At 40.2% G+C, this 25,647-nt stretch overlaps 1 protein-coding gene and 1 long non-coding RNA gene across 3 annotated transcripts in view; one reads left to right on the forward strand and one right to left on the reverse strand.

Moving 5' to 3' along the window:
* Positions 1-25,641, forward strand: part of fbxo41 (F-box protein 41) — a 50,265-nt gene extending 24,624 nt beyond the window's left edge. For both annotated transcript variants that reach the window (XM_046047654.1, XM_046047655.1), the window contains 11 exons: positions 7,803-8,010; positions 12,480-12,553; positions 15,764-16,152; positions 18,446-18,684; positions 18,832-18,947; positions 19,425-19,577; positions 19,750-19,845; positions 19,972-20,090; positions 20,513-20,671; positions 21,209-21,324; positions 22,259-25,641. In XM_046047654.1, the coding sequence (XP_045903610.1) occupies positions 7,803-8,010; positions 12,480-12,553; positions 15,764-16,152; positions 18,446-18,684; positions 18,832-18,947; positions 19,425-19,577; positions 19,750-19,845; positions 19,972-20,090; positions 20,513-20,671; positions 21,209-21,324; positions 22,259-22,321 (1,732 nt within the window). In that variant the 3' untranslated portion in view covers positions 22,322-25,641. The remainder of the gene's footprint in view (positions 1-7,802; positions 8,011-12,479; positions 12,554-15,763; positions 16,153-18,445; positions 18,685-18,831; positions 18,948-19,424; positions 19,578-19,749; positions 19,846-19,971; positions 20,091-20,512; positions 20,672-21,208; positions 21,325-22,258) is intronic.
* LOC123969888 lies at positions 15,442-18,847 on the reverse strand. Its single transcript, XR_006824811.1, has 2 exons — positions 18,425-18,847; positions 15,442-16,047 (listed from the first exon to the last, which is right to left on the reverse strand). It is a non-coding gene; the product is annotated as an uncharacterized LOC123969888 (long non-coding RNA).
* Positions 25,642-25,647: the final 6 nt, after the last annotated feature.

The raw sequence follows: 25,647 nt of genomic DNA on the forward strand, positions 1-25,647 counted from the left end.
TGATTCTCCTCCCTCTTGTTTGAGCTGTCAAGCTGTCATAGAGCTGAATGAGTGCTGCTGGTGTGTATATGTTAAAATGCCTGTATCTCTTGCAAAAACCTACACTAGAGATCCATCCATTCATCCATCTTCAACCGCTTATCCTGCGTACAGGGTCGCGGGGGGCGAGCTGACATCGGGCGAAAGGTGGGGTACACCCTGGACAGGTCGCTGGTCTTACACTAGAGATGAAATGTTTAATTGTTTGATTGAAATGTCATGTTCATCTATTATTTGATGTTCAGACAATTAATCAGCAACAATTTTGATATCGATTGATGAGTAATTAAACTAAATTGAACCAAATTCTCTGGTTCCAGATTCTAAAATGTGAAGATCTACTGCGTTTTTCAGTTTTATATCACTGTAAACTGAAAATACCATGTTGGTCGGACAAATAAGAATTTCCATACATATATTTGGTATTTTTTTTCCAGTTTTGTTCCTGTTGCTTTTCTATTTTTCAGAAAATTATTGCATCCACAAGTACAAAGCATGGCCCTCATCATTGCAAACAAGCATTTGAGGACAGATTCATTCTCTGCTTTTGAAATCTGGCAGCTGTTTTTCAGCAGGCCTATTCTCCCATAATGACTCAACTTCTGTCGTACACAGTGAAATGCTCTACATCAGGGGTTGGCAAATAAGACTGGCATTTTCAAGTCATTAGATGGCAGGCCAGAACATAGTCAGTTTTTATTTATAATCTGCCATTTATTGTGTGCCTGTTTAGCTCAGTCAGTAGCACACAGTACTCCTGTTTTAAGGGTTCTGTGTTCAGTCCCCATTTGTTCTCAAGGCAGAGGAGTTTCTCATTCAGGGTAATCTAATCTCATGTTTTCTGTTGGCTTTTTCAGAGGTGTGTCAATCAAGCTAGAGACTCTTTAAATTTCCTTCAGAACTTTTCTAAGTAAAAGCTCTCAATTAAACACAACATAAAGTACTGCTGCTAAGACATTCTCGCGCTTTTATTTTCTTGGCACAGTCACTTAAGAGGAAGTGATTATGAGTAACTTTTGCTGTCATGACTGAGATCATCGTTTCAGCACCAGCCACTATAATATTTTCTTTTTGCCACTATAAAAGTAATCTGGCCAAGGGCCAGATATTATTGCTGGCCAGCTTTGGCCCGCGGGCCACCTATTGCCGACCACTGTTCTACATCATCACCTTGCTTTTGTGTCTCTGGGTGACTCAGCCATCTGCCATTTTCAACAGGAGTTAAGATTTTGGGGGTACTGGTCGAGCCACAATGAAGTATTTACTTTCCCCTGATTGATCAGAGCCAAGACCTGGATTAGTGATTTCTCGGGAAACCAGTCATGCTTTTTTTTTGTCTGAGAGGCTTTGAAAACAGCACGTCCTCTTGCGTCTCTTTCATCATTCCTTTTCTCTCACCCTTTCATCCTTGTCCGTGTCACATCCACTCTCATGTAGCCATACTCTTTACACAGCTCCTCATGCTGCCTTTCTCTTTGTGTGTTTGTGTGTAATGCATACAAATGTGTGACATTATGACATAATAACACAATGTAGCCTACTGAATCTGTCTAAATAAAAACAACCTATTTGATCCAGCCGTCAAAAGAGAACGACACATGCGCAGCTGTCCTTTGTTACAGGAGAGAAAGACCGTATTCATACAACAGCCTCGTCTTCCTCATGCGGGCCTTTCAGTCAATCATCTCTGCTCTTAAATATTAATGAGGCACAATTTTGAATTAATGGCACAGAGATGATGACAACTGTGAAAAGAGGCTGACCAGTGATTGTAATTAACATTTAGACAGAATCCCTCTGAAGATCGTTCTGTATTAATCATGTCTGTAACAGCTGGATGTCTTTGCTATAGACTATTTGTTATGGCTGTTAAGTGGTAGGGAAATTAAACGTGGTTGGCTTTGCTATTCAGTATTTCGTTTGAGTGCATGCCGTAGCAGTAGACATTTTTTGAGGTCTTCAAAGCCCATTTTCATTCGTTTGATACATTTTTTTATCTTTAGCTCTCAAGGCCGAAATTTTGAAGACTGGACTAAGTAAGAATAATTTCTGCTTTTTTTATTTCCAAGAACTTAAAGGGACAAGAAGGCATCGGATTTTAAATGCGTATCAGGCTAACAAGCCCTTTTCTTCCTCTCTCATGGGTGAAAGGAAGAGATAGCAGGACCAGTGTTTGTTGTTTGACGGTTTCAATATGTGGTAAAACTAGCATGAAGGCACTGTAACCATATTCTTTTAAATGAGTGGTATTGATTGTGTCTCAACTGTAGTGTGTTCATTTTAGGATTTAGTCTGGTACATTGTTTGAGTCAGTGCTTTACTCTTGTATGAAATATTTAATTAAATAAAGACAGATCATTTGGAAATGTGTAACAATATGAAGAGAAGAGAAAAGACAGGATCCCAAAGTGACGCCAGCAGGTGGATGATGGAAACTCCTGAACATCCTGGAGGTAATGGTGATTAACGGGAGGTGGTGGGTTGTGCAGTAGTAGGTCTTTAGGATAGATTGACATAATTGCAATATGTAAACCTGCAAAACACATATTTGTTGCCCACTATTTAAACATCCATCAGTTATCATTTGGAGTCATGTTTCTGGTTGCCTGATGAATGTCCAATGTTCACTCTCTTTTAGCTGTGTTTTTGGTCTCTACCGGTCTCTCTAGAGACTGACATTGTGGGATTAATATTTGAGACTTTAAAATCTGATAATGACATCTTCATTAAGATTTTTTCCAATACAAGTTGATATTGAGTTAATAGTTTTTGTCATTTATGTAATTGTTCATGAAAAATTGCCTGTACAGTTTTAAGAAAATTTAATCACAATGAACAGTTCGGACATTATGAGGTTACTCAACGCAATTAAATGTATTTGACCCCTTGACCTTAATACAGTGTGGTAAGATATACATGGTATGTTGTAAGATCAGTGGTGCAATTATGATCATTAAATATAAATAGAATCTTTAATAACCTGCAAAAACCTTGTGAGTCTAAGATGACAAAGTGCAAAGTAATGGTTATTAATTGGCTGCTTACTTGTGAGCTGTTGAGTTATATAATAAACATTTCATACCTGCAATGAATTAATGGCTAAACACTGCATCTGCTGTGGTTTATTTATAAAGTCCACCAAGTTGTATGTATTAAACAAACAAGATATGTGTTAATTGGTGCGCTTTATAGGTGTTGGTGTGTGTATTTTTGTTACCTTTGGACAGAGTCAGTCAGGTTAGTTGTTTCCCACTTTTTCCAGTCTTTTCGCTAAGCTAAGCTAACCTGGCTACTTGCTTCAGCTTCACATTTACCGTACAGATATGAGGGTGGTATCAATCTTCTTATCAAAGCAAAGAAACATATTCCCCAAAATGTCGAAACTATTATTTTAAGTTTTATACTGTTTTATGCTGGTCCATTTCCTAGTGTATGTGTGTATTATAAAGTCTGTCCCTGGGTGTTCAGTGTGTGGGTGTGGGTGTGAGATGGAAACTAAGATAGAGAGGAGGCAAAACTCTGTGGCACCGTCAGCAAGCTGTGAGCACGAAGGTCACAAATATGTGCTATCCCTTCACCCACGAACATGCCATGGCGTTATGCGGACAGTGTCGAACCAGCGTGGAACCACCGCTAAGTCATTTTCTCTGAATCATGCCCCAGACTAACAAACTGCATGTTCATCACGCAGAAAAGATGGCGGTCTGCCCTTTCTAGCTCCCCCAGCGTCCGGATAAACACGGGGGCATATTTGTCACCTTGAGGCTTTATTTCTGAGGTGTTAGAGTGAGTCACGCTGTGAGAGCGAGGTGTGTGTACATCTGTGTGTGTGTGTGTGTGTGTGTGTTGAAATTAGGATTGACAGCAGGAAGCAGCCACATCCCATTTCTCTCTCCTCTGTCAAACCTCCTGTGCATTCGGCTTCCACATGACTGCAGATTTCTGTTTGCCGTCGTTTGCTTTAGCCTCTGCAGTGTTTTTTCCTTACAGTCTTTGTGCCCATTCCCTCCTCTTCGTGGGGTTTTATCAGCTTCAGTCCTGTTCGTTTCTGGCTTCTCCTTCCACGTCTCCTGGGATCTGGTGAATCTGCCCCCCTTCCCCCAAAACACCATCACCACTCTCCAACATCTATGTCGGTCTTTCAATTAAATTGCTGATTCTCTTCCTTCTCCATAAGGATGAGTGGTTAGGCTCTCAGGCGGTGTGGTGCATCTGTGCATGTCTTCCTTACACTAAGAAAGAGAGGGAAAGGCTTTTCTGTGTTGCTTCCAACTGTTTCCTCCTTATGGGATTGGTGGATCTGTCTCCTGTAACAACAAATATCTAATGCAGTTGAATAATTAATAAGACAAATTACAATTTGGATGCCAAAACACAAATGACCTAATGCACGATACATACAAAACTAGCTCAGCTACTCAGTACAGTTGTGAGACGGTTGTATGTTGTTATACTGGAGGCTGAACTAAAAACATTGCTCAGTCATTGTTCTCCGTATATTATATAACTTGAATAATGAGAGCAAAACCTTCCCTTCAGGCTGCTTAATCATACTTCACATTAGGTACAGCTCCAATCAATTTAAATCAAAATGAGACGGGATGTACTAAGAGGCATGATACACAGTAGGATGAATAAATAGTATAATCTGCTGAGGCAGTTTGCTATTGCATGTTATTTTGCCTTGCTTGATCACACAAGCCTCATCACTACAGCAGTTCACCAAAAAGTGCCTGTGATTGGATAGTGTGAAGAATCCCTGCAGTCCTGTGTCAGTTTTGATACTGACTTGAATTCTCCATGTACTGTAGCTAATCTTGTGTTTATATTGCGCAAAGCTTGTAATATTATAATCAGTGTGTAGTCCTACATTTTTCATTCTTCCCCTTCCTTTAGGCAAGGAAAGTTTATTTGTGTAGCACATTTCACTCACCAGGGGAATTCAAAGTGCTTTACATACATATTGAATTAGAATAAACAGGAAATATGGTATAGAAACATTGAAACACAAATTGAAAGGACAGAACATATTTCAAAGGATTTTTTTTAAATGACGAGATTGTGATAAGAGGTAAAGATGTTAAGTGTAAAGTAGATAATGATGAGTTATTAAAGCTGCGCTCATAAATATGTTTTATGTTAACAATGTATCAAATGAATGTGTATTATGTGAAAGTGAAGAACCCACAATCATCACTCAAATCTGCAGTTTACATTTACATTACATTTACTCATTTGGCAGACACTTTTAGCCAAATCGACCTACATTTGAGGAACATACAAGCATCGATTAAAGCATCAAAAAAGTAAGAAATCTACAGTGTGACAAGCATGTTAGCATCATACAGTAAAGTAAGTTGCAGGCCCTGCGTGTTAGCAGGGCCTGCAACTTTAATGTACAACTTTACAGAGACAGGCACCTGCTTTCAGCGATAAAGCTCTAAAAATTTCCTACCCAGAACAGCATAGCTACTTGCTGGTGAACATAGTGGAGCATTAAGCAGCTAAAGAGTGAAATATTTTTGTCGGTAGTTAATGAGGACGCAAGTTTGTTCTAGCTTTAATACCCTTAATTGATAAAGCCCACCATGTCCCTTCATGTGGTTGAAACCAGACCCTGCCTCCTGTCTGTATCTTCAGTTTGTCCTTGAGAGATCCCTGTTACAATCTTTCTGATGTGTTGGCTGGATTTTGAAATTCCCATTTCCTTTTTTCCAGAAGTAGAGAGGAGAATTTATAGTTTGATGGATGAAAGAGCTTGGAGCTGCAACAGTTTATGTCTCATACACAAACACACACATTCTTTGTGTGTTCTCTGTAAATTCCCACAGCAAGTGTGTCATCTCCAGTAGTGGAGACAGTGTACATTAATAGGCCGCTTTCAATCACTTAACATCCAGTTAGGCTGTATGTGACCCAAAGTAGATAAAAACCATGTTATCTCACATGATGAGCAATTACCAAGAGACAAACTCTAAACTGGATTGATCACAGATGAGAGGAAGAGAAGTTATGGCCACTTAATTTTGGTATCATTTACTGACTCACATGTGTTTTCATTTTCCCCTACGGTCAAACACCTAGACTATTGTTGGAGCCATATTTTTGTAGTCTTTGTCTGAGGATAAAAAAAGGTAACTGTGCCAGGCGCCAAACTATTTTTATCTCAGAATGGCCCCATTTCAAGAAAATTCACTGTGAGGGCTGTTACTGTTTTTGGATGGATTCTGTATTGTATTATGGTTAGTAGTAGTGGATGTTTGACATTATTTGGAAGTAAAAGTATCCATCCGAATGAAGCTTGGTTTCTTTCATGACTTTCAAACCTATTTAAACTGGAGGTACACAGATTTTATGTCCCCATTAGGGAATGGCGACATAAAATCTGTGTGACAGTCTGAACCTTTTAACGATTCCTTAGGCTTTGTCAAGGACCAAACAAGGTACTGAAGACATCATCTGGGGCTCTGAGAAAATGACGGGCACTATTTTCTGACTTACTAAATGATTCATGGATTAATCAAAGACACAACCAGCATCACTCTTACCGTTCTCATAGCATTGTTTTCAGCCGCCGCAGGCAGCTGTTTTCAGCAAAGACGCTGTAAAACCCCACTGTACACTACCGAGCGGACAGACTAAGTTAGTGATGAGCTGGTGGACAAAGACGAGCTTTCAGTGGCTAAAAGGCCAGAAATTTCCCTCAAGGGTTGGTAGAGACCCAAAACAGAGCTAAAAAAGGGTAAATATTGGACTTACATTTGCCAGATAGCCAGAAATACAACTCATGTTCCTCTGTAACTGATGAATGTGTAAATAGGTGGATAAAAATGTGTTTGGTAACAAGTTCACCCTATCAAAAGGTGATGATAATGTATGCCACTGTTGTTTCTGCTTCCCCCAAGTGGCCAAAAAATCTTTTAAGGACAGAGGTGGCTTTAGTCAGGTGAAGTTTATCTGCATGTCTACAGATTTTTGTGTTTTTTCATTGTGGCAGCTGTCACTAAGGTAAACAATAACATTTTCCATTCACATTATTTTTTGGTTTAAGTTGTTCCTTGTTGCTGATTTGGACATATACCAAGTCAAGGCCAGTTCACGTCAACGCAGAGACCGCACAGTTTAACTGGACATTATGGGGCTGTTAATCCAGGCTTAAACCTATTGAGTTAATATGATGTGACTAATCATATCTGAACGTTTAGGAATTTGTTATCACCAGACCATTTCAGATGAGATGACACAGAACAAAATCACTGCACGCTAGAAATATACAGTGTGCCGAGCAGGCTGCAGACTACTAACACTGTCTGAATTCCTGGTTTGTTTGTCTGTATCTGAGTAACACACTGTCCCCTAAAATGATGGGAACTTGGCCCGGCTGTGCCTGCGGTTGTATAAATATCCTGCTGCTCTCTGACCCTCGATTCCTCTTCTCTCCCTCTCTCTCCCTCCCCTTGTGTGTGTGTAGTGTATTTATCTCTGTCACCAACCCTCGGTGTGCGTACTATTCATGCAAAAAGGGCAGGATGGCAGCTGGAGTGAGAGAGTTTTTTTTTTTTTTTTTAAATGGGAGGAAAAAAGTGTCCTGCAGTCACAAAATGAATGTTTTTTTAATATAAAACAGTCTAAGCTGCACATGTAAGTTTTTGACATAAGCAAGGTTCAACAAATCTGTAGTTTGCCACCTGATGAGGCAGGTTCACAAATAAGTATACCGCAGAGTTTAAAGAATGTCCCATTAATATTTACGTTGCCTTCAGGGAAGTCGCCCAGATTGACCAGTTCCTTCAGGAGACGGCGGCACGTGAAGCCAACGCCAAGGTTCGGCTGCAGCAGTTCATTGAGGAGCTGCTGGACCGGGCTGACCGCGCTGAAAAACAGCTGCAAATCATCAGCAGCTGTGGCACCACACCGAACGGCAGCCTGGGACGCTGCAGCCTCCAGGCCTCAAAGGGCAATGGACGCCAGGTGAGAATACTGTCACTTGTATCTCCTGTTGCATCAGAGCACACTGCAAATGTTGTGTTTCTTGTCTGATTTGACTTGACTGTATTGATCATATGCAAGACATTTCTTGTTTTCAGACTGTCAGGGCAACGAAACATAATCTAGGAATTTTTCAGCCGTACATAATGACAGCTGCTAACATACAAATAGTTTTAAAAAGCTGAAGTGATCCTGATTGTGTTGAACTGCATGATAACACAGAAAGCGTTATATGAAAAGCTTTTCGAATCATATGAGCTGTTTCAGATATTATTTTGTGGCACATTTTAATTGTCATAAAAAAATACTACAAGGTGTAGTTTATCACAATAACTCAATATTACTTCATAACAGTGATTCTTTTATAAATATTTAGAGTTGTTAGTTTTACCACCCAAGAACACACTTCAAGAGTGCTATTTCCATCTTTCTGATTGTCCTTGATTGATGAGTGTTTTTTTTTTTTTGCTGTTGAATAGTGCATGTGCATTGATTATACTGAGTAATGTCCCTGTAAAGCACCATAAACCTATAATAGACTTTAAGATGCCCGAGACAACAAATCTACTCTTCTTTCCGGAGCTTAAGTGCAATAACTGTCCAGGCCTTTTCCCATTTCCCCTGTCATATTGTACATCAGCAGGTGAAATTAAACAATCTAGAATCACCTCAAAATCTGAACTCATGCAAGACGAGAGGATTCTGGATGATTGGAGAAGAAAAATTAAATGGGATTTTTGGCGTTTGTTTCATTTGAGCTGAGATTTTAATTTAAACCTACAAGCTCGGGGTTTGTTAGTAGAACAGAAGATCACGAGAGAGAGAGAGAGCGCATGCAAATGTATTGAACGTGTGCTCGAAGTCATTTAGCTCATTTGTTGTGCCTCCTGTTTCAGGAATCAGTCATTAGTTTACTGTATTAGCAAGACTTTAATTAAATCTTGCAGAAATGTTCTTTTATAATCTGAAATTAAACAAAGACCCATTACAAGGTGTGGACATGACATGCCTGCTTAAATGATTGTACGTGGGTTTATTTTCTCTAAAGCATTTAGGTTTTGTTTATATCCTGTTTGTTTATAACTGTGTTGTTAGACCTGCAGGCTGAAAAAAAAAGTATGTGATGTTAAACATCTCTATGCAAAAACATGGCTGCTATAACAGCTTTAGCTCATCTGGCGAGGCTTTTAAAATAGATTTTGGAATTTGGCGGCAGGAATCTGCTCCTATTCTGCCATGAGAGCTTGAGTGAGATTGGTGCGTTGATGGTGTTTGCTTAGATGGCTTGCAGTTTCAGTTGCATCCCAAAGGTGCTGATGGGGTTGAGGTCAGTGCTCTTTGCAAGCCAGTCAACTTCTTCTACTGGGAAATCCATTTTTTCATGGACCTGGCTTTGTGCACAAAAACGCTGTCATGTTTAAACAGGGAAGGGCCTTCACCAAACTGTTGGCTACAAAGTTAAAAGCACACTGTTGTCTAAGTAAGATATCAAAGTAGGGTTAAACATTTCCCTTAATTGGAACTAAGGAGCCTAGCCCAACCCCTAAAAACAGCCCCTGACCAAAAGTACATAAACAGATGTGGACTGGGGTGTTTACATACTTTTGGCCATGTTGTGGATATATCTCTACAGCATTTTGGTTTATAATAAAGTGATGCTCACCCACCGTAGATCATAAAGTTAGGACTTTGAAAGTGAAACTGGAGGCTTGATCCCTGTCTGATTTGCATTCAGCATCAAAACAGCGGAAAGCTCTGCAGCAGTCGACATCCTGACCAGAGAGTGTACTCGCATAACAAAGCTGCCTCATGCTCCGGAAACTGGAGATCAGCTCTTTGTCCCCAGGCTCTCTGTAGCTTCAATTGTCCTCCCACCCTCTCTGCTTTGCCTTATTACAACAATGACAAAAATGTAAAAGCAGACACTCTCTGTTCTTAAAAATGTCACTTATTCAAATTATTATCCAACACCTGAAAGAGAGGCGACCCTGTTTCATTGCACAGATGTGTGTGCTGCCATGGAAACCAGTTCCTGCTCTTGCTGAAGGATCCAACATGATTTTGAATCAGATGTAACGTGGCACAGATCCGCCTGTGAGAAACTAGCTAGTTTCGTTCGTGCTTGTTGTTTGAGAGATTCTCAGTAAATGTCTTCTCTTCGGATCACTGAGCGCATAGATGTTGTCAGCATCCTTGGCTCACTCACCTTGAATAGTCATACAGTGCAGAGAATTACATTAAGTGTTAATTGATGTACTTGTTCCTCTTTCTTGAGCTATATTAGAGAGCCGTTTGACCTGTGATTGTCCTGAAACAATGCTGCCTAAATTTAGACGCCCTCTCTTTGGATTTAAACATCTGCCAGTTTCATGTCTGTGTGCTCTTACACTGTTGTAGGACTGTGCATAATCATCATGACAAGTACAAGTGTGGAGTCACAGACTGGTTGGCACCTTGTGACACTGTCAAGGGAAGCCCTGAGATCTCACAATCTCTCTCTCAATCTCTCTGTCGCTGGATCAGCGAGGTCGCCCTTATCTCCTAGGAGACAGCTTTTAGAGCCACAGAGGTATTTTAGGACTGACAGTGAGAGAGGGGATGGCTGACTTGTTTCCTGTTCTCTCTGTCAATTCAAGCTGAATCAAATGCAATTCTTCACAGGAAGCGCAAGGGGAAGATAGCTTTAATTCAAGCGTTTCATAAACGTTTGGCCTTTTTAAGGGAGAGACGACAAACGTTAGAAATAAAGAAAAACCCGAGTTGAAGGCCAAACTTAGGTCACCATGTTACCTTTTTATCCGTCCATTTCTGAGAGATCTGTCACTGTTCTGCATTTGCTGCATGCTTGCCAGGAATGAGAACCTGTTTTCTCTATGGTCCATTTTCACCGGCACTAAGCCAGAAACAAGCTGTGTGAGTAGAAGTAGAGAAAAAAAAGAAAGAAAGAGGGAGCGAGAGAGAAAGGGAGTGACAGTGTCTGTGTTGGTGCACATTTTCCCTCTGTAGCACGTCGACTGTCTGGTACACAAAGTTCCACCTGGCACTACTTCGCACACACACACACACACACGAACATACACACACATATAAATGCTACACACGGCATACTTCAATGCACAGGCAGCTTTGAGCGGTGTATGAAAGAGTGACTAGGAGGATTTTGCTCTCAGGCAAATAGAGTGAGTGGGAGTCAGGCTGCACACCCACAACGAAATACACTTAACACTCCTCACCTGCTATCAGAGGCACAACCAAATATTTTAGGTAGTAGTGAAGATGCTAAAGGCATTTGTGTTGTTAGAGTGAGGGCTTAGGGATAGAAATGTTATTCGGTCAGGTACTGGCCAGATTGCCGGGAAGTTTTTTCCACATATTAAAATACATAGGGATTATAAAAACTCAATGTGAGTTTGGCATTAGTTTTATTTAACATATTCCTGCTCCATACTGGGTGAACCCTTTCCATTTGACTCCAGGCTCTTCCTGTACCGCCACGTTTTGGACAACGTTGGACACAAGATAGTGATGTGTAATGACAGGATTTCTATGAAATTGGTTGTGGTTATTTATGGTCACAGATGATGATTTATAAGGCCAACAGTTCAACACCAGGTCAAAACTGTCATTGTTAAACAACGCTTTAGTCCCTAAAAAAAATAAATATCACAATTAAATAAACATGAAATTTACTTGTTACATAAATGCTCCCGAGAGACTGAACCCTTTCCATTTTACGTTCACTTCTTGAGCTTTTCTTGTTCCTCTGGGCAAAATAATCTTAACAGGCTTCTTCTTGCCTATTTGATATCTATGACTGATCATCATTTATTCTTGTGCTAGGTAAAAATTTGTCCATGATGTCCTTGATTTATGTCCGATACTGTCACTCGTCATAATGTACATGCTGAAGTCTGTAAGCTGATGAGAGATCAAACTGTATTACCAAACCATCCAGAAAATGTCTTTCATTTGAAGATCACTTGTGTTATTCATTTCAGTTTTAGTTTTTGTTAAACATCTGAGCTGTGACTGTTTATTTGAAAAACACATAAAGAAGCTTCTCATGATAACAGAAAAATAGGCGGCTTTTTGATTTGCTATTTGATTTTATTGTCATTTCAGTGGGGATTTGTTAAGCAGCCTCCTGTACCCATTTCATTTTTATAGCAGTACTAACTTAGTGTTACAACTGCTTTTAAATGAAATACTGCATATCTCTTGCTGTAGTTCTGAGTGTATTGTCTTTATGGACAATACATGGACAATTTGTTGAACAAACTTATAGTACAGTAGAGTATCAAGCCTGTCATCCACTCTTCAGGAGCTCACGTAGGAATACTGAACTCACACATAACCACATAACATCTGAGCTAAGGGCAGCTAAGGGAAGCTTCAGGGTACAGAGTAATTTTGCAAACAACGCTTCAGTCTACATGTTTGTGTCTTTCCAGAGAAACTCCAGCCTCTCTGGGAGCACAAGAGGCATGTACCAAGTGTCAGAAAGACGTTCCTCGCCCAGCACAGGGTAAGTCAGCATGCTGCTCCTGTTCCACATTTACAGATGTTCAGATTTCACACCTCTGAAATGTAACGTACACCACCACGGTACCACAAGTGTGGACTCTCACTTACTGGTACACTTCATCCAGAAGTAAAGAGAGGATTATATGAGCACATAATTGCCATATTACATGTGGTTCAATAGGAATTATTTAACTTTTTCAGGAAGACTTCTGTCTGTCTATGTGTCGGTCTGTTTATTTATTTGGAAAGAAAGAAGGTTTTCTGGTCCAGCTGGAGATTGTGTGGCTCTTTGTTGTCAAATTCATTTCATACACCTCATTTTTCTTACCTTGTGAGAGCTGGTGTAGTGAAACATAATTTGTCAGTTATGTGGAAAAACAACAGAGCCTTTAGTCTCAGAGCTTTTAACCACCATCTACTGCGCTCACTGCCCCTGGCCTTTGGGCCTTTGGTTACAGTAGCTCCAAAAAACCCAATGAAAACAGTGGAAGTCACATGGTTACAACCCGTTTGAGTTGTGGCGCTTTGTTTTATTTTGTCTTTCCCTCATTTGTTTAAGTTACAGATCCAGAGATCTCTACAGAAATTATACAATACGTTATGCTAAAACAATTATTACTAGATAAAGCTACTGATTGGTTGATTTTTTTTATAATCACTATCAACTATTTTCATAATCGATAATTAATTATTTCTAAAGTTTTTATTAAACAAAAGTGCCAAACATTTGCAGGCACTAAAATCTGAGGATTTGCTACTTTTCTCAGTTTGATATCCTTGTAAATTGAATATATTTTTCTTATTAACTGTTGGATAGACAAAACAATCAACTTGAAGATGTTACCATGGGCTCAGAGGACTTGTGATGGTCATTTTTCACTATTTTATGATATTTTTAGTCTGAACATATATAAAAAAAAATAAAAATAACATTAGTTGCAGCCCTACAGCACTGACACTAGGAGATATTTACTGCATTTAGTTTGTATAATATGGAGAATAGAGTGTCTCCTCCTCTTCCATGTTGTTTCACACTGAGGCAGCCACATTACGATATTCATATATAATATGTAGTACTGGATGGAGTAGATCCCATTTTCAGTCAGACTCTGATTCAGTAAGAAGCAGCACAGAGCAGGCTGGACGTCTCTCTGCATGAGGTGTGACTGAAGTATTTCTAGGTCTCTGCTGGAGATTTCAGACACAATGGCTGTGCCATAATACTAACTGACTAACACAACTGTCATCCCCAGTTGGTATGTGAATGTGTTGCCTGACGTGACGTCACGCAGAACTTGTCAGGCCTTCCCCATTGAATCATTGATGGCACGACACACAAATACACATAGTAGCCCAACGACAAGCCTCTAAGCCTTCTGTCTTCTGGTTTTTAATAGCTCTCTATCAGGGATCAAGATGGTTTTGCCACTAGATGTAGTAAAAGTTAATAATATGACATGTGCAAGAGCTTGGGGATTTATTGTTTTGGACCTCACCAGATATTTATGTAACAGTCTACGTGTGTCAATTTTATACCAAAATGCCTCTGGTAGTTTGGTCTTTTTAAAATTTTCTATTTCTTTAATTATATATATTATATGTTTTATATATAATAGTAATGGAAACAGTTTTTGCATGGAAATATTTCAGAGGTGTCCTCTTAAAGTTGCTAAATCAGTTTTGTTTGGGCTCCTGTGCTCTGATTCAATTCAAAACAACATAGAAATATTCTAATGTAAATTTAATTTATCACTGATTCTTTCATAGTTCAAATTTAACTTCTTTAAAGTGTAAAGCCACCTCCTCATATTAGTGTCACGCAGTGACATGACACAGGAGGGACTGTGTTTCTTCTACTGGTTATTGAGTTTTATATATACAGAGATATTTATTCTCTGGTGCTGCTTTGCATTCTGGATACACATGCTGAACTCATTAATAAGCAACTGCTTTGCATGATTGTGATCACCTCATATCATTACGTTTTGCAGATTATGTCTTGCTGTTTGATTATGTCTCTTGTTGACAAAACATTATAGCAGTTTTTATCAGGTTACTGATTTACAGCCAGCTAATTAGGCTGTAATGAACCCCAGTTTTTCACTGACCCAGTTTAGATTGTTGAAATCAAAAACACATAGCACTGTTTTGGTTTTACATAATCTCAATTCATACAGTATGTTGCATTACACACATCTCATCTTCTGTGCATCCTTTTCTCTTGCAAGTACAGATAAGCGGTAAGCTGTTTCTGGTACTGCAAGTACTGTTAAGCGATACCTGCAGTATCGTCTGTAATTCTCTTTCATTTTTACTCCTAAAATGATATATGCAGATGTTTCCACTCTTAATATTGTGCTGAAGGACAGAGGAGGGAGTGCTGAAGATGTAATGGAGAAAAGAAAGAAATATGGCCTACTTTTTCAGAGGCTGATATCTGTAACTGCTCATTATACAGTATGTATTAGTTGGGAGGTTATTTTAAGTACTGTAGCAGTACATAAGTACAAAGCTGCCCTTATCTACTACAAATCCTCTGAAATACAGCTGTTACTTCAGTCGTATAGTACCTACCAGCAGCATTTAGTATTTATTCACCGTATATCTGGAAAAAACTCCCAAAATACGTGAATTCTGCTCTAACTCTAAGTTCTTTCAAAACAGGGCTCATGACTTTTCTGTTTGCCACTGATATATTCCACCATTCATATATTCCACTGCACTGTAACTTTTATTCTCCTGTAAAATCTGTTTTATTCTATTTTAGCTCATTTTTATCTTCTGTTTTATTTCATTTCCATTCCATATTCCATTTTTATATTGGCTTGTGTTTCTTTTATATCTTGTCTTAATGCCTTTTATGTTTTATGTAAGACACGTTAAATTACCTTGTTTTTGAAAGGTGCTTTACTAATACATTACCTTTACAGCATACTAATTAACATGTTATATTTTGTTTGCTGGTTGCTGGTTGCTTGGCCATTACATAACCCCTGGTAAAACCACAATCTGTCATTTTAAATGACAAATTTTGTTACCTTTGGACAGAGCCAGGTTCGGCGTTTCCCCCCTGTTTCTGGTCTTTGTGCTAAGCTAAACAGCTCTAGTTTCATATTTAACAAACAGACATGAGAGTTGTATATATCTTCTTATCTAACTCTCTGCATCTCTCTTCATCATTTATAGTACACTTCCTTCTGTTTTCCTGCAGAGCATCAGGACGGATCAAGTCTGTCTCACAGGGCTCTGGAGGTTACGACAGTGACAGCGTTGAGATGCATCCCATGGAGGAGTGTCCCGAGGCTCAGTACTATCACATGCAGTGTCGAATGGGTGAGGGGGGTTACGAGCGGTCCCCTGGATGTGGCGTTGGCGGATCAAGGAACTGGGGTCTTCGTAAACAGGCTATCCAGAACTGGCAGCGGCGGCCTTACAGGAACAGCACTGAAGGTGAGGAAGGGGACGTGTCAGACGTAGGCTCCCGGACCACCGAGTCTGAGATGGAGATGTGGGAACAAGAGAGGAGAGCTGTGGCTGAAGTCCAGCAATCTGCCGCTCCTTATCCTCACCACGGCAGGGCAGGATATCGCCCTAACACAGGTAACGGCTCTCTGGGAAACTGTTCAGACCCGTTAGAAATGTACACACTGTCACAAACTCTCTCCAATCTAACATTTCAGCCAGAGGCTCAGACACATGGGAACCAGGATTCACAGAATAAAAGGCCTTAAAATGACTCCCGTGAGAGCAGTCACTGATGTGGATCTAGGTCAGGCTGAGTAGCAGCCGCTGTAATGTTGCTGGAGCTGTATCAGTGACCAAAGCTCATTCTACAAAGTGAGTGTGGATCAGCCATGAGCATATATGGTAAACATGGAGGAATGATGCCTCATATCTGCTGCTGTGTGTAGACACAACAGTGTGAACACTTTATGAAAAATTACTTAAACTCTGAAGTACTGCCACAAATGTTCTTTGGAAGTTTGTCTTATCCACAGCATGGGTCTAAGGATAGAGACAAACTTGTCATTTTGGCTTTTATAAATGAACTTGACTTGACTTAACTTGTCTAGTTAAAATGCCAATTAGTTGCATTGTGAGCTATACAAAAGCACTCTGATATGTGATTTTTAAAGCAGCGTGAGACAAATAACAGGGCTCCAAAGACGCCAAAATTATACTGTATGTGGCCAAATTGCAGGTGCATCAATCAAAAAACTGAAACAATATTTTATATGTCAAGCATTGCATTGACAAAAAGTATGTGTAGCATATTTCAAACTAAGAGGTAATTCAAAGTGATTTCTGTCAGGCAAAGAAAAACATTAGAACCATATTTTTACACAAAAAAGGAGAATAAAATTTGTATTAAAGTCTACTGACATGAGGGGTTTATACAATTTTGTTTACCACCAGTATGTCTGTTATAGATGATGAGTAACCAAGTCATACATTGCTGTAGTTGCTATACACTTCTCTTTGTGCGTCTGTGTCTTTGGTAGACATTCAGCATGTCTGTATTTGCGAGAGCGCTGTTTGCCTGTTGTATCATCTCAGTTCTTTGTCTCATACTAAGCTCTGGTTCGAGTGAGCCAAATCAGACCGCCAGTCATGCCTGCACATTTCTTCAGATCCACCACAGATTGTACATCTCTCTGTTAACTTACTACCCTGCCAAGATCCTTAAACTCACTGCTGCTGCCCTCCATTTTTCTCCACCTGCTGTCGGGTTTCTTCTAAATACCAGGTGGACTGAGGCAGTCTGGGAAGGAACAAAACTGGGCCAGAGCCCTATGACAAATTTGCATGAACTGCTATGACTGTCCCATTAACTCAAAGGTTTTTCTCACGTAACACTCACCACGTTACTGGCATTCCTCTGCTCTGACGTAGTTCTTCTTATTGGGAGAGTCTGCCAGGTTTTATCAGATGGTATGCATCTCTAAGCACACAGTTTTTTCTCAGTATGTAACACACAGCTTGGCTTTTTTAGTTCATTTGGCAGTCTTGAGCGTAGGCGGCGTGTGTGTGCATGTGTGTGTGTGTGTGTGTGTGTGTGTGTGCGTGTGTGTAAGAGAGAGAGAGACCGAGGAAGAGAGAGAGTGAGAGTGTAAGTAATGGTTCATAGCCCTGATGGTTTCAAGCAGACGCCTTCCAAGGCCAAAGATGAAATGAGTCATCTAGGAGCAATCTTGCTGGGAGGAATTAGACGGGCTTGGATTGGACACATGGTATCAGCCAATAGATAGCAACAGAGAGCATGAAAAGATGAAAAGAAGAAAAAAAAATTATGTAATCTCATTTAGTGTCTTGTTGAAGGTTGGCGCCACCATGTGACAGAATACATTTCTACCGTTTTTTTAAGTGGTTTTTACTTGAATTTTTCCTTTTAAACGGTTTTGTGAAATGCAACAAATTTCCTGAGATGGTAGAAGCAAGATTGGATGACATTGAAATGAAATTCATAATTGAGGCTGGAATGACACTTGGGTTTCTCAAAGAAGTAACATGTTTACATATTGGACCAAGTGAAGACTGAAATTGTCTGTTTGGTTAAAGCCAGAAATAAGGATTTAAACTTTATAATATTCATGCCTTTAATTTTTCATTGTGTTAACTTTTACCAGTCTCTGTTCTGCGTGTGCGACAATAAAACTATACAGGAGCACTGCTAGTGGTAGGAAAAGTTACATGGATTTGAATGTGTTCAATATTGGATTCTTGTCTTATCTGCCATTTTGATGATTTTAAGAAAGAACTTCATGGTCATGGTACAGCAGTACACGACAGAATATATCCTGTAATAAATCCTTGAAACCTGAAAGTCCAAATTAAATGCTGGGATCCTTTGTTTTAACTTAGATCAACTCACATTGTGTTTTTCTTCCCATAGGTCGGTCTGATGGGGTCTACAACAAGCCATGCCGCCATGAAAAGAGCCCGTCCAAATCCAACGAGGTGATCAGTCCAGAGATCCTGAAGATGCGTGCTGCTCTCTTCTGCATCTTCACCTACCTGGATACAAAAACGCTGCTGAGAGCTGCTGAGGTCTGCCGTGACTGGAAGTTTGTGGCTCGTCACCCAGCTGTGTGGACCAGAGTGCTGCTGGAGAACGCCCGCATTTCTTCCAAGGTGCATAGTGACCATTTAGATACTGTATGCAGTCAATAGTCAGTGGCATTATCAAAGCAGTAGCATGTGGTGCATTTGGCTGTGTCTTCTTTGCTGTTTATTATGAAGATTTTCACTCCCATGTTCTTCTCTATGCTTCTCTCTAAGTTCCTGAGCATATTGTCTCAGTGGTGCACTCAGACACACTCCCTCATCCTGCAAAACCTCAAACCAAGACAGCGGGGCAAGAAGGAAACCAAGGAGGACTACCTTAAAAGCACACGGTGAGACACACACTGAGCAGAAACAGACACACAGGTATGCGGAGGAAGTTACAGCTGCACACAATTTCTAAAAAAGTCACTTTTTTCCACTGGGGTTATTATTACTACATTGTGTATTATGTTGGCTTCTCTAATCACATTGCTTTGCAGACTGTTGAACTGAGTGAAATCCTGAATGACTCGTCAAACAGTGATTGATGAGAGGAAGCCAGCGAAGGGAACATAAGTGATTGAATGCAGATGTTTTGATATGAGTTGAAAAAGTAAAGTTGCTTAGATAAATGAGACAGAGCACATTACAGCCTAAAGCTGCTCTTAAATTGCTGTTTCATGAATAAATTGCTGCAAACATTGCAGGAACATTTGGTAGGTGCTGTAAATGGTAGAAGTGCTGCTGTGAAGGCCAGGAAAATCACCTCCTCTGCTCTGTCTCTGTCAATCTTTTTTTGTTGACCTTCCCTTACGTTTCCATCTAAGTGGCTGTCTGGAGGAAGGTCTGGAGGCGTTGTTAAAGGCCACAGGAAGTAACCTGCTGATACTGAAGATTTCACACTGCCCCAACCTGCTGACCGATCGCTCCCTCTGGCTGGCAAGCTGCTACTGCCGAGCTCTGCAGGCTGTAACCTACAGGTAGCCAAGTACACCCAGTTCCCGTCTCTCTTGTAAATATGCACCCTGTCCCCTGCATCATGCAAAAATATTTCAGTTTTACCCCCACTGTCTTTGCTTTAATAAGCCCATAAGACAGCATTCAGTTTTATGCTGTGTAATATAAACAAAATTTTCTATACTTGTGTTCTAGAAGCGCAACAGATCCAGTTGGCCAGGAGGTGATCTGGGCCCTCGGAGCAGGCTGTAGAGACATCATCTCCCTACAGGTGGCGCCACTACACCCATGGTAATAGACAGAAATATACTGTACCTTTGTAACTTTTGATAAATACGAAATATGCTTTCTGTTATGATAGCAAGGTTTTTGGATTATTAAATAAATGATCATGGAATCATATTTTGTCTCTTTTAGTCAACAACCTGCTCGTTTCAGTAACCGATGCCTGCAGACGATTGGAAGATGTTGGCCACACCTCCGTGCTCTTGGTGTAGGCGGAGCTGGATGTGGCATCCAGGGGCTGGCCTCTCTAGGTAAACATTGCCTGTAAAACAACTATTCTATGTATAATTTATTTCCTTTCAGTGGTTAAATCTACAGCACAAAAATACATTATTCATGATGTTTATGTTTCAGTATTCAAATATAATCACCCTACTTTTTAAATCATGACTAAGGGGACAGATGTAACAATTATGGTAAGAGGTTTAAACAATATTATTGTCATGTGAGAAGACTAGGAATGCACAGATAATATATTTAACCAGTATCTGCTCAATCTATTGACATTGTCTTTCTAACAGTGTGCATTTTAAGCAATATTGATTGAGACCTTAAACGAGGCTTTACTTTATGTGCTACTGTAACCTTTGCTGTTATTCTCTTGACACTCCCCCCACTTATCTTCCCCACCTCTGTATTTCCTTACATCCATTCACAACCCCACGACCACCAGCGAGGAACTGCATGCGCCTGCAGGTGCTGGAGTTGGATCATGTGAGCGAGATCAACCAGGAGGTGGCAGCAGAGGTTTGCAGAGAGGGCTTGAAAGGTCTGGAGATGCTGGTGCTCAGCTCCACGCCAGTCACCCCCAAAGCCTTGCTCCACTTCAACAGTGAGTTTGGATACTGCTGTACTAACTACAGTAGGCCTTCTGCCCAAAAACCTTTTGTGAATGCACATTTAACAGTTAACTGTAATAGTGTCCCTCTAACTTAATATAAAATGCACTGTACAGTCTAATCTCATGTGTTATTTGTGTGATAGCCTAATGAGAGCTACGCCTTGATTCATCCTACAGGTTTCTTTGTTATGGTTATTAGTAAAATCAGGTAATACAAATATTTTGCATAGTGTTTTAGGTTATGGTGTTGGGTCGGCTTCTAAAACAATGTAAGTTAGGATTACATTTAGGCACCTATAATTGTAAGAAAAATGCTGAATGCTAAATCAGCAGCACAAGATTTCTTTGCACTATTTTGCTGTCACAGTCCCTTGTGGTCTGCCTCCTCTTTCCTATTTCAAGAATATCATGGAAAACTACAGTGCATTTACTTTTCATAGCTGTAAGTACAAATTTATTATGAGAATGCAAAAAAAAAAAATACATATGATAATTAATGCCGCCTAAATCCTCCTTCCACTCGTGTAGGCGTTTGCCGCAACCTGAAGTCCATTGTGGTTCAGATTGGCATAGAAGACTACTTTGAGGACCCCAACAGCCCTGAAGCTAGAAAATTGTTTGATGAGATGGTTAACAAGCTGCAGGTAAAAGCACCTCTGTGTCTCATATCAAAAATACAGCACCTGCAGCACACCACTGTTTCAGTTTAACATACATGTCAGCTGATGAACCATACATTACAACTCACAGAAATAATGAAGACAGGGAACATATGCCCTGTATTATATTAGTAGTATTACTGTAACTACTGCCATAGTGCAGTGCTGACTTTGTGAATGTAATGGCTAAAGGGGAGATTAGCTTTGTTAATGTAGGTCTGCACTCTCTTGTGTTAGTTTCTTTTTCAGCCAACATGTCCTTGGCGTTTTGCACCATTGTATGCTCATGACTAACAGCTTTGCCAGTTGTTGTACAGAGGATCAGATGTATCTATTTTTGTCACAGCTACACAACATTTAAACCATGACTCAACCCTTGAAGTCCCAGTGATGGTTTGGTTGTGGATGCGCTGGTGTTAACTCACTCAGAGGCTTATTGTGAGAGGCTCGGGTCATTCTTATAGCTGACCACACACAAACAGAGATGTAAAAGCTGCGAAATCCCAGGTCTTTATTTATGTTTTGTTTTTATGAGTCAGTTTGCAGTGTGTTCTTCTTTGATATTACACTCAAGATGGTGGGGTTGCTCACAGCAGTTAGGTAACCTCTCCAAAAGCTGCAAACAGCAATGATTTATTTTTGTCCCTCCCTGTTTAAGTGATCCTCTCGTGTTTAATCATCCGTTTTTTTGAAGTGAGTAGAGGTGGCGCTTCTGAAGCAAGACCGTCATCCTTAACCTGCTGTACTTCAGTGCTTTACAGTTTTTTTTATAGCTTTTTATCAGACATCAGTTATTGTACACACTGCTAATGTCAGAAAACATAAAGGCATGAAAGCATCAGATATTTAGAAAAAAGTCATCCAGAGGACACCTTTGAGAAAATGATTCTGATGGCCCTTCCTCCCTTTTTTCTTTCAGGCTCTGAAGAAGAGACCTGGCTTCTCCAAAATCCTCCATGTGAAAGCAGACAGCCTCTGCTAACGTCTTTTGTGCAGATGCTTCGAGTCTTGAAGAAGCGCAAACTTGGCTCCAGTCAATCAAAAAGACCCAGCTGTTTTGAGCCCACTCCATGGGGTTTAATACGTCTGCAGCACCGACAGAAACAACAGAAGAACGCCATGAACCTGGATGAACCAGGGCCGAGGCTCAATGTGCATCCTCCACCAGTACAAAAATCAAACAGAAAAACTCATTCACTATTCAGTAAGGGTACATCAAAATCTCCTTCATGCCGGTTATGACTGAAACCCAGTCAGGAGGCATATTTGGACTAACAATGGCACTATATATCAAACTAAGGTCCTGTCTTAGACTTTACAGGCTCAAATAACCCAACAAAACTGTCAGATTCCTCTTTCTCAGTCGTGTTTTGCGTTCACCATAAAAATGGATCGTGTCACTGCACAGAGCCAGATCCCTTTCTTGAAACGCCTGGAGCCAGGTGACAGCGCTGTATTTAACTGTCTGCATCCACACAATGCTTGACATATACTTGAGACTACCTTCAGCACCAACAGCTCGTGGGCAGGAGCACATTTTCAAGCATTCATACTTTCTACAGACGTACAAGGTTAAAAGTCTTGCGACAGCAGCTTTTTTGTTTGCGTGTGAGCGGATGTGCAAATGCATACAGTCCAGGAATGAATTAAATGGCTTTCATCCTGCCTGCCCTGCACTAATGTGTGTTTAAACTGGACAACAGACAACCTTCAACACTTACTGCTTCCACCCACAACAGAAACATGCTGCACCAGCTCCAGGCACAACAGAGAGAGCAAGGACAGCACTCCCTGTAACACACAGACCTTGACAGTCTTCTGGCTGCATGGCAGAGATGCATTTAGCCTCCTCTACCATCCTCTGCTTCCTCACATGAACAGCATCATGTCCCAAACCTGGACTCAGTGTTTTGATGGTTATAGTATCTCTAGACCTGTTCATAAGCGAGAACAGGATGCAGTATCTGATTCTACTCACTCACAAGGCTGGAAGATGATTCATAATGCATTTCTCTCAAAACCTAGTGCCATTTGTAACAGTGTTTGTCCTCATTCCAGTGAGCATTTTTCTCCAATGTGCCATTAATGAGGGAAGAGGGACCATGTAAGGAAGATTTTTACTCAAAACTAGCTTATGTTTCATTGAGTGTAAACAGTTCTTACTGAACATAAGGGTGTTGTGTGTCATATCAAACATGGTCTCCAGGTATATACGATAGATGTTAGTGTTTATATATCATGTGAGTTTCATACTTTCTCATACTAAATAGTGCCATTCCTATTAATAGTGCTTGTCATGGCTGAGGCCCTGAACAATCCTTATTTATATTTTTCAGCTGGCAGCCTCTGGCTCCCTCTGCTGGTTTTTCCAAGCACCTACACAGCCAACGGACAGCTGGTGTGATAATCCACTTTGTACTCTTTGCAGGGCAGAACATGTGTCACCTTTGCCGTTTTGGTCATTGGTATCACATACAAATTTACAAATTTGATTTGTTGCAATGCATGGCTATGTTGCAGACATTTTCAAGCAGTATGAGTAGCGATACTTACTGTGGGGACACTTAGCGTGCACTCCCCTGTGTTGCAGATAACGTAAAGGGGGTTCCAACAGTTTTACACATCAAGATCAGTTTATATTTCATGAGGAGTACTACTCAGCCCAGCCTGTGAAAACGGCTGTATACTGTCTGCTGCGGCTCTGGAGGAGCTTTGGCATGTCTGAGTAAGTAGCCCTCATAATGCTATATCTCGGAATACAGAAACCTTCATTCAAAGCTGTGGGCATGTAGATAAAAATGTGTGGAAAGATGCATTTACAATGCAAAGAGGGTCTATAGAAATGAGAAGGGTAGGAGCTTGACCCAAACTAGGGACCAAAAGTCAGGATTTGCTGCATCAGTCTCTTGCGAGTCCCCAAACATTTTGAAAGTGCAATACACAATCACCGCTTGAGTACCCTTTTAAACAGAGCTCGCCTTAGACGCTTACAATCACTTTGACTTTGCGCACACGCTTTCGAAACAGGTTGAGAAATGATTCACACATCAGGCAGAACGTCCTGTCCCTTCCCTTAAGACACACTTGTTCATTTTACCTGGCACACCTCATTCAGCACAAGGCAACTAGCCCTGTCACAACACACCATCACATCCATGGGCGGAGTGTGCAACAGAGCAAGGTGAAGGGTCCCTGGAATGCCAAGCAGACGTGTGTGGCATGTAGGGAAAAAAACTGACGAGGAAAGCTGTGAGCTGTTATTTTCGGTGTCTGATTCATAGTCAAAAATGTTTATGAGGACTTGTGTAGCTGCATATTGTAGTGATGATGTTCCAGGTCAATATGTGAGAACAGCTGTGGGTGTGGCATTTCTTCATGTTCTTCCAGTACTGCATATTATTAACCTACACTGGTACTGATTGTCCACTTGGTTTCATTGAGGGAACGATGTTTGTGGGAAAGATGTATAACTTTGCTGACACAATAGAGAAAACACAACAGCACTTAATGATTTTGAGTTTTAGACAATCCTGCCTTCACTATCAGCTACTCTGTACATAATGTTTGTAAAAAAAAAACAAGAAAAAAAAAAAGGACCAACATTTGATGTTATAATATTAAGGTTATACTTATGAGTGGAAAAATGAAAGTTTACAGGTTACATTCTGTAAGCCTTTTCTCTCCAAAGTTGAATGAAAGATAGAGAATTATATTATGTATAACAGTAGTGTTGAAATTGCAGTTGTGTATTAGATACTTTATATTAAATGTGCATCAGAGTCATATAGAGATGGAAATTATTTAAGAAGAGGATAAAGATGATAATTCAGCTATTTATTTCTATAAAAAAAAGAGCGATGTGTATAATGTTGGCATGTTTGTGTTCAAGCATCAATCATTAAGTTGCCTTCTTAACTGTTCTGCTACTGTGAAATCTATTAGATGTTTTAAGAGCTTTGATTGCCTGCAGGTTAATAACGTTTCACTTTATTTGATCCAGTCTGTTGTTGCACTAGTGAGAAAAAAAAAAGAAGATATTTCAGATGTTTATTATAAGAGTGTTGTTTCTAATGTTCAGCTATTTCTCAGTATTTGACAAAATGTGATGCACTTTTTCTCCTGAACACTTTTATTGGTCCGTCGTCGGTCAGTTTAGTCAGAAACGACACTGGTTTCTGTCGGCAGGATGCCTGGCGGCGTTTTCTGTTTCTGTGGTAAGAAGCCAACTGTTTCTTACATGTTCGGTTTCATGGAAAGAAGATTTTGGAAACACAGCAATTACATATGAACTTCTATGACTGAGCAGCG

Source organism: Micropterus dolomieu, linkage group LG04, assembly GCF_021292245.1.
Source record: "Micropterus dolomieu isolate WLL.071019.BEF.003 ecotype Adirondacks linkage group LG04, ASM2129224v1, whole genome shotgun sequence".
NCBI lineage: Eukaryota > Metazoa > Chordata > Actinopteri > Centrarchiformes > Centrarchidae > Micropterus > Micropterus dolomieu.